The sequence below is a fragment of the Capricornis sumatraensis genome, chromosome 1 (assembly GCF_032405125.1).
Source record: "Capricornis sumatraensis isolate serow.1 chromosome 1, serow.2, whole genome shotgun sequence".
Lineage (NCBI taxonomy): Eukaryota > Metazoa > Chordata > Mammalia > Artiodactyla > Bovidae > Capricornis > Capricornis sumatraensis.
The window spans coordinates 174,084,527-174,100,814 of NC_091069.1; the positions used below are offsets into that span (position 1 = coordinate 174,084,527).

Here is a 16,288-nt window from a genome sequence, read left to right on the forward strand (position 1 = left end):
AGCCTGGTAGGCTGCAGTCCATGGGGTCGCTAGGAGTCGGACACAACTGAGCGACTTCACTTTCACTTTTTACTTTCATGCACAGGAAATGGCAACCCACTCCAGTGTTCTTGCCTGGAGAATCCCAGGGACAGGGGAGCCTGGTGGGCTGCCGTCTGTGGGGTTGCACAGAGTCGGACACGACTGAAGCGACTTAGCAGCAGCAGCAGCATACCCACAACTAATATATTGTAAATCAACTATACTTCAATTGAGAAATAAAATAATAAATACAGAAATTGAAAAAAATTATATAGGGTTTTGGTTCAAAGATTTTCTAAACAAGTAGTATATAGCTCTGCCTGTTTTGAAACTGGCCCAGGGCCTCTGCTCAGAACTTTCCCCTCTCTCCTGCAGCAGTCCTGCCCCCCAGATACCACAGCATCTACAAAGCTCCTCAAAGCCACCCAACAAGGGCCAAAGCATTTGACAAAGAAGGAATCCAAGGAAGATACGTGGACTCAACTTATCTCCACATCCTCACCATTTCTTTCCCCAGTTTGTGTAGATTAGAAGAACCTTCACATCACCTAGATCTTGCTTACACACACACACACACACACACAGAAACCACTTAGAACTCAGCAATAACCCCTTTCTGAGTTCCGGCCTCTCCCATGGGAAGCCCTGTGCCCTTTGGCACACAGCATCCCCCTCAAAGCCTCTCTGGTGGGCATAGTGGGTAGAAAAGGCAGGAACTGAGAAAAATGGTGACCCGTGCTCACCACCATGCGGAGGAGGCACCTCTAGGCCCTGGGAGAGCTCTGCTGTGTGACGGGCACCAACCTGCCCCTTGGGCAGGGACGTACGATAACGTCAGCCTCCTTGGGCTGGCTCTTGGAAGCAGGATGGGAGAGGGGGTTTGGGGAGCCCCCACAAGCCCTCAGCACTCTGAGCCAGGCTCACCGATCTTCATCTGGAAGTTGTTGAAAGAGTGCTCGTTGATGTACTTCATTTGGTCCATCAACCTCATGGCGAAGTCGGCCAGGGCTTTGATGTGGGTCTTGCCCACCTTGTCGTAGGTGGAGTCATTGAGGCCCGAGGCGGCCATGTAGGTGCTGCCGATGGTCTTGATCTTTTCCAGCTGCCTGAACCGGTCCTCACTAATGATCTGGGAAGAAGGAGGCCAAACCTGGGTCACCCCGAAGTTGAGTACTGAGGTCTGCGGGGGAGTGCAGCAGCACAGCCCCTCACCCCGGTTCACACAGAGGGGCCCATCTCTGTCACCAGCTCAGAGTAAAGCCTCGGGGCTCCCCGACAGTCAGGCCTCCTCCAGTACTCATCTGCTGGCTGTCTAGGGGCTGTGGGCCATGAGCCCAGCCACATACAAAAGCCCCTGGGCCAGGTCACGAGTCACCTCTGGGGCTTTTCCCCCTAGTATGGATTGGCAGCTGCCTTTCCCTTTGCTGGCTAAGGTCCCCAGCCCTCCCAGGGAAACCTCCTCATTGTTGTCCAGCAGGCCACTCTATCCTGTCTCCAGGATCTGCTGGAAGCCTGTCCACATCCATTTCAGCCAACTCCAGTAACCACAATGCCCGGGGGTCTTGGGGGCTGCTTCTGACACTGCCTGGTCCCAGCTCCACCATCTCTCTAGTGTTTGTGCTCCTTGCCCCAGCCCCTGCATTCCTGCTGGGCTTGTCCCTCTCACACTCACTACACGGTGAGCTCCCAGCACCGAGACTGCTCTACTGGCACACACTAGGTACTCAACAAAGAAAATGTCTTTGCTTCTGCTTCTGCTGTTTAAAGCTTTGCAACTTGGTCCCACCTCCTCCTTTAGCTTGGGAATCCCTCCTCCCTTGGACTCTCTCAAATGCTGAGTCCCAGCCTGAGGCCCTGTCCAGCCTGAGATGGCACAAGAGGAATGGCAGGTGATGAGGGTAGTTGGCAAGTCAGCCAGGCAGAGCCTCGATGGGGCAGCTGAGGCTAAAACCCCAGCTCTGCCGCTTACAGGCAGTGACCCAAGGCAAGACACTTAATGTCTGTGAGTCTGGGCCTCCCCACTGTGACATGGTGATGAGGAAGAAATACACGCAGGCACCTTGGCAGTGCCTGGGACACAGTCAGGGTGCCTGATGTCTCCACTCACACTGGTGATGGGAAAGGGGGTATCGGGGCCCAGCTGCACCTCGTCAAAGTCTGCGATGATCTCGTTGAGCAGCCGCAGGCACTCGACGCCCTCGTTGTTGGCCTCCAGTTCCACGTAGAACTCGGAGAAGTTGGCGATGGAGGCGAACATGACGGCCACGCACTCGCACGACTGATAGTAGAGCTCGTCGTTGCGCCGTTCGCGGGCCAGGAAGTGTGCGGCCACGTCCTTGGGCAGAATATTGTGCAGCAGCCGCCGGTTGTAGGCCTGCAGCTCCTCCATCTCCTCCTTCTCCTCTGTGGCCTGGGACAGAGGGCCCGGTCAGAGGGAGGGCAAGCAGCAGGCTGCTTAGAAAAAGGCAGTGCAGCCCGCCTGCATGCCCACATGGGCCCAAGACTTCAGCAAGTGCCAGCTGCATCCTCGCTGCTGTCTCTACTTCAGGTTTTTAATAAAGAGCATCTATTACTCTGACCATCAGAAAAGAGAGCTCTGTAAGTGGCTAACTCTCCCCTCCTGCCTCTCGGAAAGCGACACCTATGAGAGCATTGATCCTGCAGGAGGGACCCTGAGTGAAAACAGGTCCCAGAGGAGAAGCTGGATGGATCCTGCCTGCCCCAGATGAAAAGGAGGCAGGAGGGTAAAAGTCTGGTTCAAACCTGCGCCTGCACGGCCCTCTAGCCATCCAAGTGCACCTTCATTGTCCATTTGCCTCTTTGTATAAGGAAACGCACACAGAAAAGCAATTTGATAAAAATCATTTTAGCAGACTGAATGCAGGGAAACCTGCTTAGAGGCCTGCCTGGTCTCCCTGGTTCCCCGAGAGCTGACTCACCCCAGGACCACATGCCTCGAGGTGCCACCTGGTCAGGACAGGGACATCACTGATGTCCCCAAGCTTGGGTCCAGGGCCTGGGACAAACTTGCCATCCAAGATAAAGGGACAGTGCAGAACCCTCAGGTCAAGAGGCCAATAGTGGCCCACAAGCTGAAGCACAGAGGTAGTCCTGCACTTTGGTGTGCAAGGAGCCAGCTAACCAGAGTGTTCAAGGGGCACAGGGGTCCAGAAGGGGGGTCTGCTTGCTCCCTCCCCTCAACAGCAAACAGAATGGTCCCTTCAATGGGGGCAGGCAACAGTGTAGGTAAGACAGGCAGACAGGCAGGCCAAGCATCATTAGCAGGGCTGTTTAAAAGATCTAGCCAGCCTTCTTGGGCCTTCCTTAACTAAACATGGAGGCCTTTCTATTCACTGCAGCTAGAACCTCCAAAAAGGCCAGGACTATTTCTCAGGGCCCTGGGTCTCCAGGTGGGCAGTGGCTGCCCATGGAGAAGGAGCTGCTACACCCATCAGGGCTGCAGGTCTGGTTCCAGGGGGGAAGGAGAAGCTGAGGGACGAGGTGAGAGGACCCACCTAATTCTTGGGATGGGTGGGTCATACCCAAGGAAGCTCCTGGACCCTCAGATGCCAGGGGGGTCCACCGGGCACATGCTGTCTTCCTGCCAGGTGGTTCCTGTGGGGTGGGACACTTTGACCATCCCCTCCCCTAAAGTGGGCTTCCCTGGTGGCTCAGTGGTAAAGAATCTTGCAATGCAGGAGATGCAGGTTCTAACCCTGGGTTGGGAAGATCCCCTGGAGAAGGGAATGGCAACCCACTCCAGTATTCTGGCCTGAAAAATCCCATGGACAGAGGAGCCTGGTGGGCTACAGTCTATGGGGTCACAAAGACAGACACGACCTTGTGACTAAACAACAACAACTCCCATAAATAAGGGCCCCCTGCTTCTGCTCTGGAACAGGTGTGCCAGCGGGAGAAGGCTGGTGCGGGAGTCCCTCTCCTTCTCCCTGCTGTTCCCGCAGAGGGGCCCCAACTGCTTTGAAGATGCCCCAGGCTGCCCCCACTCCTGCCCCTACCACCCACGGAGACCACACGCCTAGGGACCCAGGAGCACCTCAGCTCCTCTGATCAGCCCACAGGTGGCAGGAATGCTTTCCCAGAGAGCATCTGCCCAGAGTGTCAGGCAGTGGAGGCTGGGGGTGGGGACGCGGGGAGCACAGCTGCTGCTGGGAACAGAAGCCAAGCACAGAGGTGCTGGTCAGGTGCACCTGCCACCTCTGGGAGCTCTGCCCAAGACGTGTGGGCAGCTGCCAGCACAGCCAGCTGCTTCTAGGCTGGGCTCTGCTCAGGCAGGATGGCTCAGGGGTTCACAGGTGCTTGCTGGTCCTAATAAGGTCAAGGCTATGGGAGGAGACAAGAATGGGTTCTCCTGAGAACCAAGGCCCAGAGGAGGGCCATGCAGCTGTGTGTCTTGTGCAGGTGCTTCAGGGAAGCTGAGGACCCCAGGCTCCCCACCTCCCTGTCAGCACCACACCCATCCACCATGACCACAGACCCAACAGCTAAATGGGCTGCTAGGCGAGACTGGCGGTGGGGCAACAGACCATCACTCATCCGTCAGGGACCCGTGTTCAGGTTATTATCTACCCCTCCCCAAAGTGCTGGAGGACGATGGGAGATGGAAGGATGCAGGAGTATCACGAGACGCTTCAGTAGAGGCGGGCAGACATGCCTGACAAGTAGACACGTTCACCCCCACCCTCACACACATGCGCATTTTTGCAAAATGGGGAGTGGCCAGCCACTTCCTTGTCAATTTTCCCTTCCTTCCCAACCTTGTACAGAGTGCTTGTGCCTGAGGAAGGATGTGATCAGAGGAAGGAGCGCCACATGTGGTGTGTCCAGCAAGGAAGCAGGGCAGTGAGGCGGGGAGTGGGCACAGTGGGGCAGAGTAGGGGGCTGGGGTGGTGGGGAGGCCAGTTCCATTGAACAAATGAGTAAATATGTGAAAGAAATAGAAGGGGGAGTTCTCACTTCCAGCGATAATATTTGCATGCATGGAAGGAGGAAGGCTACAAAGAAGCCTGAGGTGTTGCATTGGGAATGGGGGTACTGCTACCAACTCATGGTTTTAAATATCAACTGACAGTTACTGCAGTAGTATCCATTCATATGTAGGTGTATATGTGTGTATTTTCTATATACTTATATACATTTCCTATCTTTGTCCACAGAGAGGACCTAGAACAGTGAGCACACGGGGTGCCCTGATCTGGGTTTCTAAACACCATTCTCCATTAAAAACAATTGGGGCACTTTGAAGGGAAAGTACCTGATGAGCCCCAGACATCATCTTGTGCCAGAAAGTAAAAAAATGCCCAAAGAATGATGGCGACGTGTCAAAGAACACGGAAGCCAACCTGAAGACACACTGACCAGAGCCAGGACACGTGAAACATTAAAATAAATAATGAGAGGAGCCGAGTGTAAGCCCCATTGAATTCGACAGGAATCTATGAGTTAGGCTGATGTAGATAAATGAATGAAGTAAATAAGAGGAGGATAAGGAAAGCTCTGGGCTTCCCTGGTGGCTCAGACGGTAAAGAGTCCGCCTGTAATACAGGACACCCGGGTTGGATCCCTGGATCAGGAAGTTCCCCTGGAGAAGGAAATGGCAACCCACTCCAGTATTCTTGCCTGGAAAATGCCATGGACAGAGGAGCCTGGTGGGCTAGAGTCTATGGGGTTGCAAGCAGTTGGACATGACTGAGCAACCAACACACACAAGGAAACTCTGCCTTAACGGAGACTGTCGGTTAACAAATGTAGAAGGGGGACCTCCCTGGTGGTCCAGTGGTTAAGAATCCACCTTGCAGTGGCAGGGCCATGGGTTCAACTCCTGGAACTAAGTAAGATCCCACATGCTGTGGAGCAACTAAGTCCATACACCGCAACTGCAACGGAAGAGCCTGCAGGCCGCAGCTGAGACCCAATGCAGCCAAATAAATTAATTTTTAAAAAAGCAAGTGCAGAAGGAATGGCAGACACAGGCCATCACACCTGGCAGGCAGGAGGCAGTGACAGATGCTGGGACTGCTGGCTGAGGTTTGCTGAGAATCCGATTATTGGAGTAACGCCAGAGTATCTTTCCACAAAATGCTAATAGGGTACAAAAGGGAAGATGGGGACCTGACAGTGGAGAAATCTGGCAGATGTCCACTTGAGAGGGTGATCAAGGTTAACGTTGCCAGGGGTGGGACAGACCAACACAGAGGAACCCTCAAGGTGATGCTCTGAGGGGTGGCTAGTGAGCGTCACTTCCACGGTTTTCCTCCCAGAAGGCGGGGCCCAAGTCTGGACACAGGAAACATCAAGGGCCCCGCACTGGGTGACAGAACAAGGACCTCTGCAAGACTGACAAACTGAGGGGCAAAGGCAAGAAACATAATGACTAAATGCACAGGGTACCTTGGAGGGGGTCCTGGGCCAGAACTGGGACAGCTGACCAAACACGAATGGTCCTGTGAGTGGATGTATTGTGGGTGGACAGTGCTGATTTCCTGTCTGGGGGGTTGCATGGGAATAATGCAGAGAGTGTCCTTGCTTTGGGGAGGTAGACACTGGGGAACTGAGGGGGTGGATTGGGGCATCGTGTCAGAAAAGAGAGGGTGACGGAGCAAATGCAGAAAAATGGTTGGGGAATCTGACGAAGGGACTGGTGGAGCTCTTTGCACTGTTCTTTTAGCTTTTCTGTAAGTTTAAAATAATTTTTTACAACTTTCCCCCCTAAAAGCAGATGAAACCTGGTGGGAGCCCCCATTTGACCCTGTACCCTCACGAGCTGGACAGGGTCCGGGGGTGGGGGGTGAAGGGGTAGTCAGCCACCAGAAGCGGAGTGGCAGGCTCCCCCTCCCTGGCCTCCACCCCTTTCTCGGGGTCTTTGCAATACAACTGAGTCACACGGCAGCAACCACCTTGGGAGGGGCTTCTGGAGGGCTCATGGGGGAGGTGGGGGCTGAGAGCAGAGGAATGGAGGGAAATTGGCTTCAGGCTCCACAGAGTCTGGTCAGCCCCCAGGGGAGAGCTGGGGGCCTCCAGGGAGCTTCCGCAAGAAGAGGGGTGCGAACCAGCAGGGAGGCTGGGAGGCTGCTCCCTGAGAAGATGCAGTCTCACAGTGGGTACCCCTGAGGCCCCTCCTGACCCAGGGTTTAGGAGGGGCGTTCTGCAGGAAAACATGCTTCCCCAGCCTCAGGGCATTCCCACCGGAGACCTCAGTAGGGACGTCAGCAAGACCTCACACAAAACTCCCAATAGCAGGGGCAGCTAGATGCCTCCACTTTCACTCAGCAGCCAGTGAAAATCAAGGCTTCCTGCCCTGGCCCGAAGACTTGAATCTCGACATTACTAGGAAGCTGAGAATGGAGAAAGCCTAAGCAAGCTACAGAGAGCTGGAGAAGTGGTCTGCACACAGGAGTCAGGCCAGAGGAGACAAAGAGGCCAGGCTAAGCTATGCCTTACCAGCGGCTGGGAGGGAGCAACAGATCTGAGCCCCGCCCTCCCTCCTATCTAAAGCCAGGCTTTCTCACAGGTCCTGGGCACCCTCTCCTGCACCTTTTGAGGTGGTCCAGCAGGTAGTAAGGGGCCACCCAGGGGCTGCTGCTAGCACCTGGAGCACTCTGTGCATGGCCCAGCATCACCCCCTCCTCCAGGTGGGCACAGTCAGCTTTCAGGGCACAGAGCCTGGACAGCAGAGTGCTGGCTGGATTTCAGCTCCACCAGGGCAACCCAGCACCCAGCACCTCTGCCCCTGCCTGGACCACTGCTCATCAAGGCCAGGGCACAGCCACCTGGCTGGACTTCCTGTCAATGGTCTTTGATGACCCTTCCAGCTCTCTTCCCCTGGAGGAGGCTTCAAGTCCAGTTCTGGTCACATCGAGCCCTGTTCAGATGCCTCTGGTGCCAGCTCCCACACTCAGGCCTCTGAGGCCCCGGAACTACCCACCCCCTTCTCCCCTCCTCTCCTCCTGTCTGTCCACCAGGGTCCCAGGACTGGGCACTGTCGAGGGTGGGTTTGCCTGGAGCTCTGCGGTTTTGCCTCTTGGCCCCAGAGAGCAGTGGGCAGACTCAACAGGACACAGGGTACCAGGCAGTTGGGATGAGGCCTGAGCAGGACACGTCGTCAGTGCAGAACCCAGGCCCAGCCCAGCCCAGAAAGTGCCCAGAGGCCTGGGTACCTCCTCCCACGCCGCACCCGCCCCGCCCCAGCCCATGGCCACCCACCTGAAGTTTCCAGAGGAAGTCGAGGCGGGCAGTGGACTCCACCTGCTGGGCGTGCAGGTACAGGGCCAGCACGAAGACGGAGATGATGACGGGCGTCACCACCTTCAGCGCCACCTTGGTCGGATGCTCAGGGCTGCAGGCGGGAGGCAGAGGCCCCACGCTTCATGCCAGGCTCCAAGGGCCACTCAGGCCTGTTTGTCTTCCTCCCACTTCCGCTCGCCCCTCCTCACCCTCCTGCTCTAACTTTGCCTGAGGTGTGCCGTCTTCCTGGTGGACAGCCCTGTCACAGCCCCTGCTTGCCCTGCAGCCCAGCAGCCATTACTCCTCCACTGAGGCTCACTCCCCTGCATCACTGGGGTGCTTCCCTCTGGTTACAACAGGAAATGAACTAGGCCATCTTACAAGGCAATGTACCATCCCAGGTCTCTCTCAGTTGACAAGACAGGGGTTGTAACAAGGGAGCCAGGCAGGCCATACTGTCCCTGGGCAACCTTGGGCAAATCTCTTAACCTCTCTGAATCTTAGTTTCCTAACCTGTAGAATGGGATAACAATACCCACATTTCAAGATTGTGGCAAGAATTACAGATACTGTATGCAAACTCCTGTATAGTATCTGAGAAACGGTAGGAACTCCAAAACTGGTAGCAATTATTATCTGATTATATTTCTGTTAACATTACTAATACTCCTGATAAAAAACAGCTGTCCCAAACCTTCTCCTGCCCCAGCAAAGAGCCCAAACCTTGAAGGCTGCATACTCCTTGCGCAGCAGCAGCCCAGAGGCAAGACCTAACCAACCAACCCTGCAAGCCTGGCCTCTGCTCCTCCCCTCTGGGAGCAGAAGGGGCAAGTGTTCTCCTGTGCCTGGGGTCTCATGTACACCCCCGGGGAGAGCTGGAGGCCTGTGGAATGGCCTCTGAGGCCTGATAATCTTGGTCCCGAGTCTGTGAGTCATCTTGGGATGATGGAGATAGTAAAAGAACGGTACCTACCCAGGAAGGCCCCATTGGTACTTCAAGAGGGAAGGGCCTCCTCCTTCATCACCCACCTTGCCACCAAGGCCCCCTCCCACCTGTGCACCGCTGCTTTCTCTGCGGGGCTGGTGGCCTGAGCTGGTGGCCTCTGGCAGGCAGGGGTCGTATGAGGGAATTCAGACAAAGAGCTTCAACTCACCACTGGGAGGTTCCATTGTTGTTGAAGTCTCTGTGAACAGGAGTTGGAGAGGGCTGTTCAGAACTGCTCCCTGCCTCATAGCCTCCAGGCCTCTCTGCCTCCCCTGCCCCCTCTGCACCCTTTACACCCAGCTCTGTGTCCCCATGCCTTATATTTCTGCCCCCACAACTGCTGCTCCTTTGCCATCCCCCCAGCATCCCTCTCCCCAATCCAAGGACACTTTCAGGATAGGAGGCTTGCAGAAAGCCTGGACCCTATTAGCATCCGGTCAGGACCACAAATCACCCGGTCCTTCCCTGGGACCCTACCTGGGCAGCAGCCTGTCCCCTCTCCCACCCCAGCCTGTCGCTGCCACCCAGAGGAGAAACACTACACTTGTACTGTCCAGTACAGTAGCCACTAGCCAGATGTGGCTACTGAGCTTAAAATGTGGCTAGTACAGGTTGAGATGTGCTATCGGTGTAAAATAGATACCAGGTTTTGAAGAATTAGTGTGGGAAGATATCAAATACTTCATTAATAACAAAACTGACTGCATATGAAAATAATATTCTGAATATATAACAAATATATTATTAGAATTAATTGCATGTTTTGCTTTTTAATATAGCTACTAGAAAATTTAAAATTAATCTGTGGCTTGCATGATTTTTAGTAAACAGTGCCACCCTAGAGCCAGGCCAGGGTTTCTCAACCTAGAAAGAACCTCCACTCTCTGGGCGGGGCTACTTTAGTAGGAGGAGGGGAGGGGCTGTAGGGGAGGGGCAGGGCAGGAGAGAAAGACAGGCAGAGTCCCGCTCTTGCCCCATCCTTGGGTGGAGGGTCGACTTCCTCCTTCTCCCGTCCCCACAGGACTGCAAACTGCACTGCTCCCCATGCTCCAGTCTCCCTGTCATCTGCCCAGAGCCCCGCACGGCCCCGAGAAGTTCTTCCTTGCAACTGCCTCAGACCCTTCACTGCTGCTGCTGCTGCTGCTAAGTCGCTTCAGTCGTGTCCGACTCTGTGCGACCCCACAGACGGCAGCCCACCAGGCTCCTCTGTCCCTGGGATACTCCAGGCAAGAACACTGGAGTGGGTTGCCAGGTCCTTCTCCAGTGCATGAAAGTGAACATCTTCATTTTCTCAGGTGACGTTCTCTGCACAAGAAGGTGACATCATTTCTGACACTGGAGTTGTGGCCGACGTTATCCATGACTGTACCTCCACTGCCAAGCTCGGTGCCTGGAACAGGGCAGGCGCTCCGTAAATATTTCTGAGTGACTGGGTAGATGGATGAATGAAGCCCTTCCTCTAACTCAGAGGAAGCACGGTTTGCTGCATTTTCTCAAGGGACACATATCTGTCAGCTCTCACGTTTTGCACTTCCTGATGTGTGTGTTGGGGGGTGGGGGCAGAGATGGTAATGGGAAGAAAGGGGTACTGTTATCAGGCACTTTACACACGTATTACTACTGTAGGTATTATTATTTCCACTCTACGGGGAAAAAATAATGGGAGATTCAGGAAAAATAGCCAAATATGTGTCTGAAGCTGAGATTCAAACTCAATTCGACCCCAAATCAGCGCTCTTTCCCCTCAGAGCCACCTCCCTGGGACATCTGACATCTGTCACTATTTGGCTAGGCTGACTGCCAGCTAGAATGCCCGGGGCACAATCTTCATTCGTGCCACCTCTTGGCTGCTCACCATCACAGTCAGGAGCCTTTGAGCAGTGCACAAACTACCCAACTGTCCAGGGAGGCCCTGTCTACTTTGCTGAGTTGCCATAAGGATGAAAGGGATAAAGTATGTCCAGTTGTCTGGCTTAAGGCAGGACAAATGCCCACAGACAACGAGGCTGTTCCTTTGCTCCCACGCACCTTGCTTTCCAGCTCTATTGAACCTTGACCCCTCTGGGCCTGTGGTTGCAAGGGCAGTGAGGTGAAGATAGCTCATCAAAGACTGCCTGGGACAGATGAGGAACGAATCACTGAAGCCTGAAGTCAGGACTGAGTAAGAGTCTGGAGGCAGCACAGGGGACCTAGTAGCCCTGAGGCCACCCTCATCACTGGGAGAGGGATGAGGGGAAAGAAAAAAGACACTCTGCTGTTTTTGCCTAGGTGGTCAGAGCTGGGAGCAAAAGGACACTCCTCTGGAAGCCCCCTGCGGCCCCAGTCTTCCGTTTTCCCTGTCTCTCTGCAATGCTCCAGACCCCATTTGGGGTCCCAGGCGGGTGCCACCTACATGGCGTTGGCCGTGACCAGTAGGTCGGCATTGTCAAAGAGCGTGACACCGGGCACCTCAACGACGAGCACGTAGATGAGCTCGATGGCCAGCATGAGCACCAGCTTCCCGATGCAGCTGATCTGCAGGAACACGGAGCAGGCCAGCAGGCTGAGCAGCACGCTGTAGGTGAAGTACTGCGGAGAGAGGGCGGCCACTTGAGCGCCCGGCCCCCCTCCTCGGGCCCCGCCCCCTCCCCGGGCCCCGCCCTCCCTCGGGCCCCGCCCGCCCCCCTTCCCCCCCGCAGCCTCTCTCCAGTCTGAGTTGATCTCAGGTGAAACCGGGTCTGGGGATGTTTGTGCTGATGCAACTTATACTCTGACGTGAATGGCCCTGGGTAGAAACCAGGAGATGGGGCTGGCAGGATAAATATCACCAGTTCCAGCAGTGGTGCCCAATGGTTAGAGCAGGGCTTCCAGCTCAGGCAAATTTGAGCTTCAGCCCTGATTCATTATGGACTGTTTGTGTGACTTTGGCCATTTATTCAGCCTCTCTAAGCTTGTTGAAAGTGCAAGTCGCTCAGTTGTGTCCGACTCTTTGTGACCCCATGGACTATACAGTCAGGCCAAAATACTGGTATAGGTAGCCTTTTCCTTCTCCAGGGGATCTTCCCTACCTAGGGATCGAACCCAGGTCTCCTGCCCTGCAGGCAGATTCTTTACCATCTTAGCCAGCAGGGAAGCCCCTAAGCTTGTCTCCCTGCATGCAAAGTCTTTTCTTGTGGGCTTACTGTGATGATTAACAATGATATGACGCCCCCTGCCCCAGTGTGTGATGCCCTCCATAACTGTGAAAGTGCAGGCTCCAGCCCTGGATCTGCAACTTTAAATTCAGAGTCCTGAGAACTGAAAGTGTTTTCATAACTGATGTGGTGGCAACGTCTGAACTGCCTTATTTGGTGGCCAAACGGATCTACTGATGTGATGTGAAGTATCAGCTTTGTCCTGCTTCCTGTGACTAGTCGTACATTTTGCTGCAGAAATATTTCTGTGTTTCATTATCAGGTGCTGCCCAGATTGCACCGAGGTGTGAGAGAAGCTTTTAAACGCTGAAAACCTTGCAGCCCACAGCATATCTCATCTGAAAAGTTCAGATGAGGGGCTGTGCCTCCCCCTGCACTTTGGGGGAATCCCTTCTGGCCTCAGAGCCTCGGACAGTTGTCCAAGGGGCCAAACCAGGCCATCTCAGAGGTCAATTTCTGTTCTGTTGTCCCCTGATATCAATCCAAGACAGTCAGCATCTATTATTTTGCTCTTTCTTTTAAATTTAGCATCACTATTTTTGCGTCAGGCAAAGCGACTCACTGCTGCCTCTGCCTTGGGATGGAGGCCAAGTATTGGTGGCTGGAAGTGAGGGTAGCCCCTGGTGACTGGAGGAGGAAGGGACTTGCTTCAACTCACCAGCAGGAAAGGGGCAGAGGAAGGAGTAGGGCAGGCACACCCAGACACATCAGCCTCGAGGATAATAATTCTGTTCTCGGGGGGTGGGGAGGGGGACAAAGCACCAGCCTGGAGGCCCATTCAGACCCTGGGCCCAGACAAGGCCAAAGCTTAATACTGAGGTCCATCCAGGTCTCTGAGGAGTTGCTGAATTGCTGAATCAGAACAACACTTGTGGGGTGGGGTCAGCCTGAGGGGTCTGCAGCTGGTGAGGCCTGGGATCTGAGGGCCCGAAACAGGTCAGGCTGGTGAGAGCTGAAGGCTGTGATCAACCATCTCCCACAAATGAGGAACCAGGACAGGCCCTGCCATCACTTTGTTCCCCTGCTCACCCATGAAGCAGCCACCAAGGGACATGTGCAAGATCAAAAACAGCCTCGGCTTCCAACCAACAGCCCTCAGGCAGCAGCTCCTAGAGGCTGTCAGCCAGATGTGCGAGGGGAGGGGTGGAGAGCCAAGGCCAGATGTGCGAGGGGAGGGGTGGAGAGCCAAGGCCAGATGTGAGAGGGGAGGGGTGGAGAGCCAAGGCCAGATGTGCGAGGGGAGGGGTGGAGAGCCAAGGCCAGATGTGCGAGGGGAGGGGTGGAGAGCCAAGGCCAGATGTGAGAGGGGAGGGGTGGAGAGCCAAGGCCAGATGTGAGAGGGGAGGGGTGGAGAGCCAAGGCCAGATGTGCGAGGGGAGGGGTGGAGAGCCAAGGCCAGATGTGCGAGGGGAGGGGTGGAGAGCCAAGGCCAGATGTGCGAGGGGAGGGGTGGAGAGCCAAGGCCAGATGTGAGAGGGGAGGGGTGGAGAGCCAAGGCAGGCGCTGGAGCATGGCTTCCAGGGCAGAGTGAGTGCATGGTGGGGCCCAGGGACCAGTGGTCCGGGTGACACCGGCACGGGGGAGCCCTACCTCTCACTGAGTCTCCCTCGTCCCATCCATACAGGGGGAGTGGATCAGTTCCCTTCCCTGGGACAGGTAAGGAGGCCAGCACTGTGACCATCCCCAGGGGCCCTCACTGCTGTCTTGGAGCCTTCTTATGAGTCATGGGCCCTTTGGGTGTTGGCTGAAGGCATTGGCTTCCTCCCCAGAAAAGGGCAAAAACTGCCATCATCTTAGATTTCACGGGCGCCCTGGTTGGGAGTCAGGTTGTGGGAGTGGCCAGTGCTGGGAGGCGACGCGCTGGCTGCGCTGGGCTGGAAGCCTGATCCTGCTGCTCTCTGCAGAATGGCTCCCTGAGGAAGCCCAGCAGGGTGGCGCAGCACTCAGAATACCATGCTGCTAAGGGTTCTTGACACCGAATTTTTAAACCCAATGATCTGTAGGTACACGATTTCATTTTGGGGTGACAAAAATGCTGTACAATTCCATTATAATGATGGCTGCACAAGCTGTGAATATACTAAGTGTGTTAGTCACTCAGTCGTGTCCAACTCTTTGCCACCCCATGGACTGCAGCCCACCAGGCTCCTCAGTTCATGGAATTTTCCAGGCAAGAATACTGGAATGGGTTGACATTCCCTTCTCCAGGGGATCTTCCCAACTCAGGGGTTGAACCCAGTTCTCCTTGCATTGCAGGCAGATTCTTTACCAGCTGAGCCACCAGGGAAGCCCTAGTGAGTTAGTGGGAGAACCCAACCCAGCAACACTCTAAAAGCTGCTGAACTGTACTTTGAATGGGTGAGGCAGGTGGTAGGGCTGGTTTAGGATATAGTTCCTTTTGCTCCCCTCCACTCTGACTTACAGCAAAGGGGTCAGGCAGGCCACCCAGGGCAGCATGGGGGTATGCTGCTGAGGCTGAGGGTCCAGAAACATCTCTGCCTTCAGGTTAAGAGCAACAATTCTGAAGTCAGGTGACCTGGGTGGGAGCTCTGGTTCTGCCACTTGCTAACTGTGTGACCTTAAGGCATGTTATTTAACCTCTCTGTGCCTCAATTTCATCTGTATAAAGGAGCTAATAATAGCATCTTTGTCACAGGGTTGCTCTGAGGACTAAATGAGTAAATGTGAAGTTCTTAGCACTGTGTCTGGCACATGGTAAGCGCCCTATAAGCAACAGCTATGCTATTATTGTTGTTAATATTATACAGGGAGGTTGGCCTTGCTCACTGGTGTCTGGCATAGAGTGAGATAGACTTCGGGGGAAGGAGTTTTCTGGAATGGCAGTGAGCCTGAGGGCCCCTGACTGTCCGTCAGAGTAGTTGAGGGTGGAAAGGGCTGGTGGCGGGTCCCCATCTGCATCCTACCCCACCCTGCCCAGTACCTCGGGGAAGTTGCAGTTGGGCCAGGAGCTGCCGCAGAAGCCCTGCTCATCGCCCAGACTGTAGTTGACGGCCGACTCCACCACGTGGCACGCGTTGACCTGACTGGCACTGATGTTGTGCTCGTCCCCCAGGCAGCCAAACAGGTCCTTGGAGTTGCACGTGAACTGTGGGGGAGGAGAGGCTCAGCCCATGGGGCCAGACCAGGGCAGCCCGTCTCCACAGGCAGCAAGCACCCATGCCCCATGGTTTTGGGTGAGGTCTGACCCTGACCAGGGCAGGAGATGAGCATGGAAGAGGCCGAGGAACAGGCAAGACTTGCCCAACTACCCAGGGCAGGGCTCATAACCCTCCCTTGAGAGTGCACTTCTGCGAGCCTTTCTGGTCCTCTGTCCTAGAGAGTGAGGACTAAAGGCTGTGCGAGAGGCTTTAGGAGCTAAATCTGATCCCAGGCCTGAGGTGAGACCCAAATAAGAGTTTCCAGGGAGGGAGAACCCCAGGGTCTGGGGGGAGTCTCCTCCCAGCCGGTGCTCGTGGGGTTCAGGGCTCCAGTGGGCTGGGAGATGCTGGGGGGCGTGGAGCCACCCACCATGTTGACGAAAGCCGACAGGAACACGAGGGTAATGGTGAACACCCCCACCAGGGTGCTGTTCATCTTGGACCTCACGATCTTCCTGGAGAGGGTCTGCAGCGGGGCCGGGAAGAGCTGTCCCAGGGGCAGAGGGAGGGAGAGAGAGAGAGAGAGAGAGAGACAAAACAGAATTCAGTGGACTCCACATACCGCCACAGAGGAGGCAGTGGAGGCTCTCCCCCTCTTTGTCTGTCGCCAGCAGAACCATGAAAGCTTTCCTGACCCCCCTCCCTGTGTGTGAGCCTCCAACCTCTGCTTCCAGGCCAACAACAGCTAGATTCTGCAGGAGGCCAGGAGG

At 55.2% G+C, this 16,288-nt stretch overlaps 1 protein-coding gene across 2 annotated transcripts in view; it reads right to left on the bottom strand.

Annotated features, from left to right (window-relative positions):
* Window positions 1-16,288, bottom strand: part of ADCY5 (adenylate cyclase 5) — a 155,902-nt gene that overhangs the window by 4,544 nt on the left and 135,070 nt on the right. For both annotated transcript variants that reach the window (XM_068980889.1, XM_068980882.1), the window contains exons 13-19: window positions 15,949-16,065; window positions 15,362-15,526; window positions 11,640-11,815; window positions 9,417-9,446; window positions 8,242-8,374; window positions 2,168-2,431; window positions 946-1,150 (exon numbers count right to left, since the gene is read on the bottom strand). In XM_068980889.1, coding sequence (XP_068836990.1) covers window positions 946-1,150; window positions 2,168-2,431; window positions 8,242-8,374; window positions 9,417-9,446; window positions 11,640-11,815; window positions 15,362-15,526; window positions 15,949-16,065 — 1,090 coding nt within the window. The remainder of the gene's footprint in view (window positions 1-945; window positions 1,151-2,167; window positions 2,432-8,241; window positions 8,375-9,416; window positions 9,447-11,639; window positions 11,816-15,361; window positions 15,527-15,948; window positions 16,066-16,288) is intronic.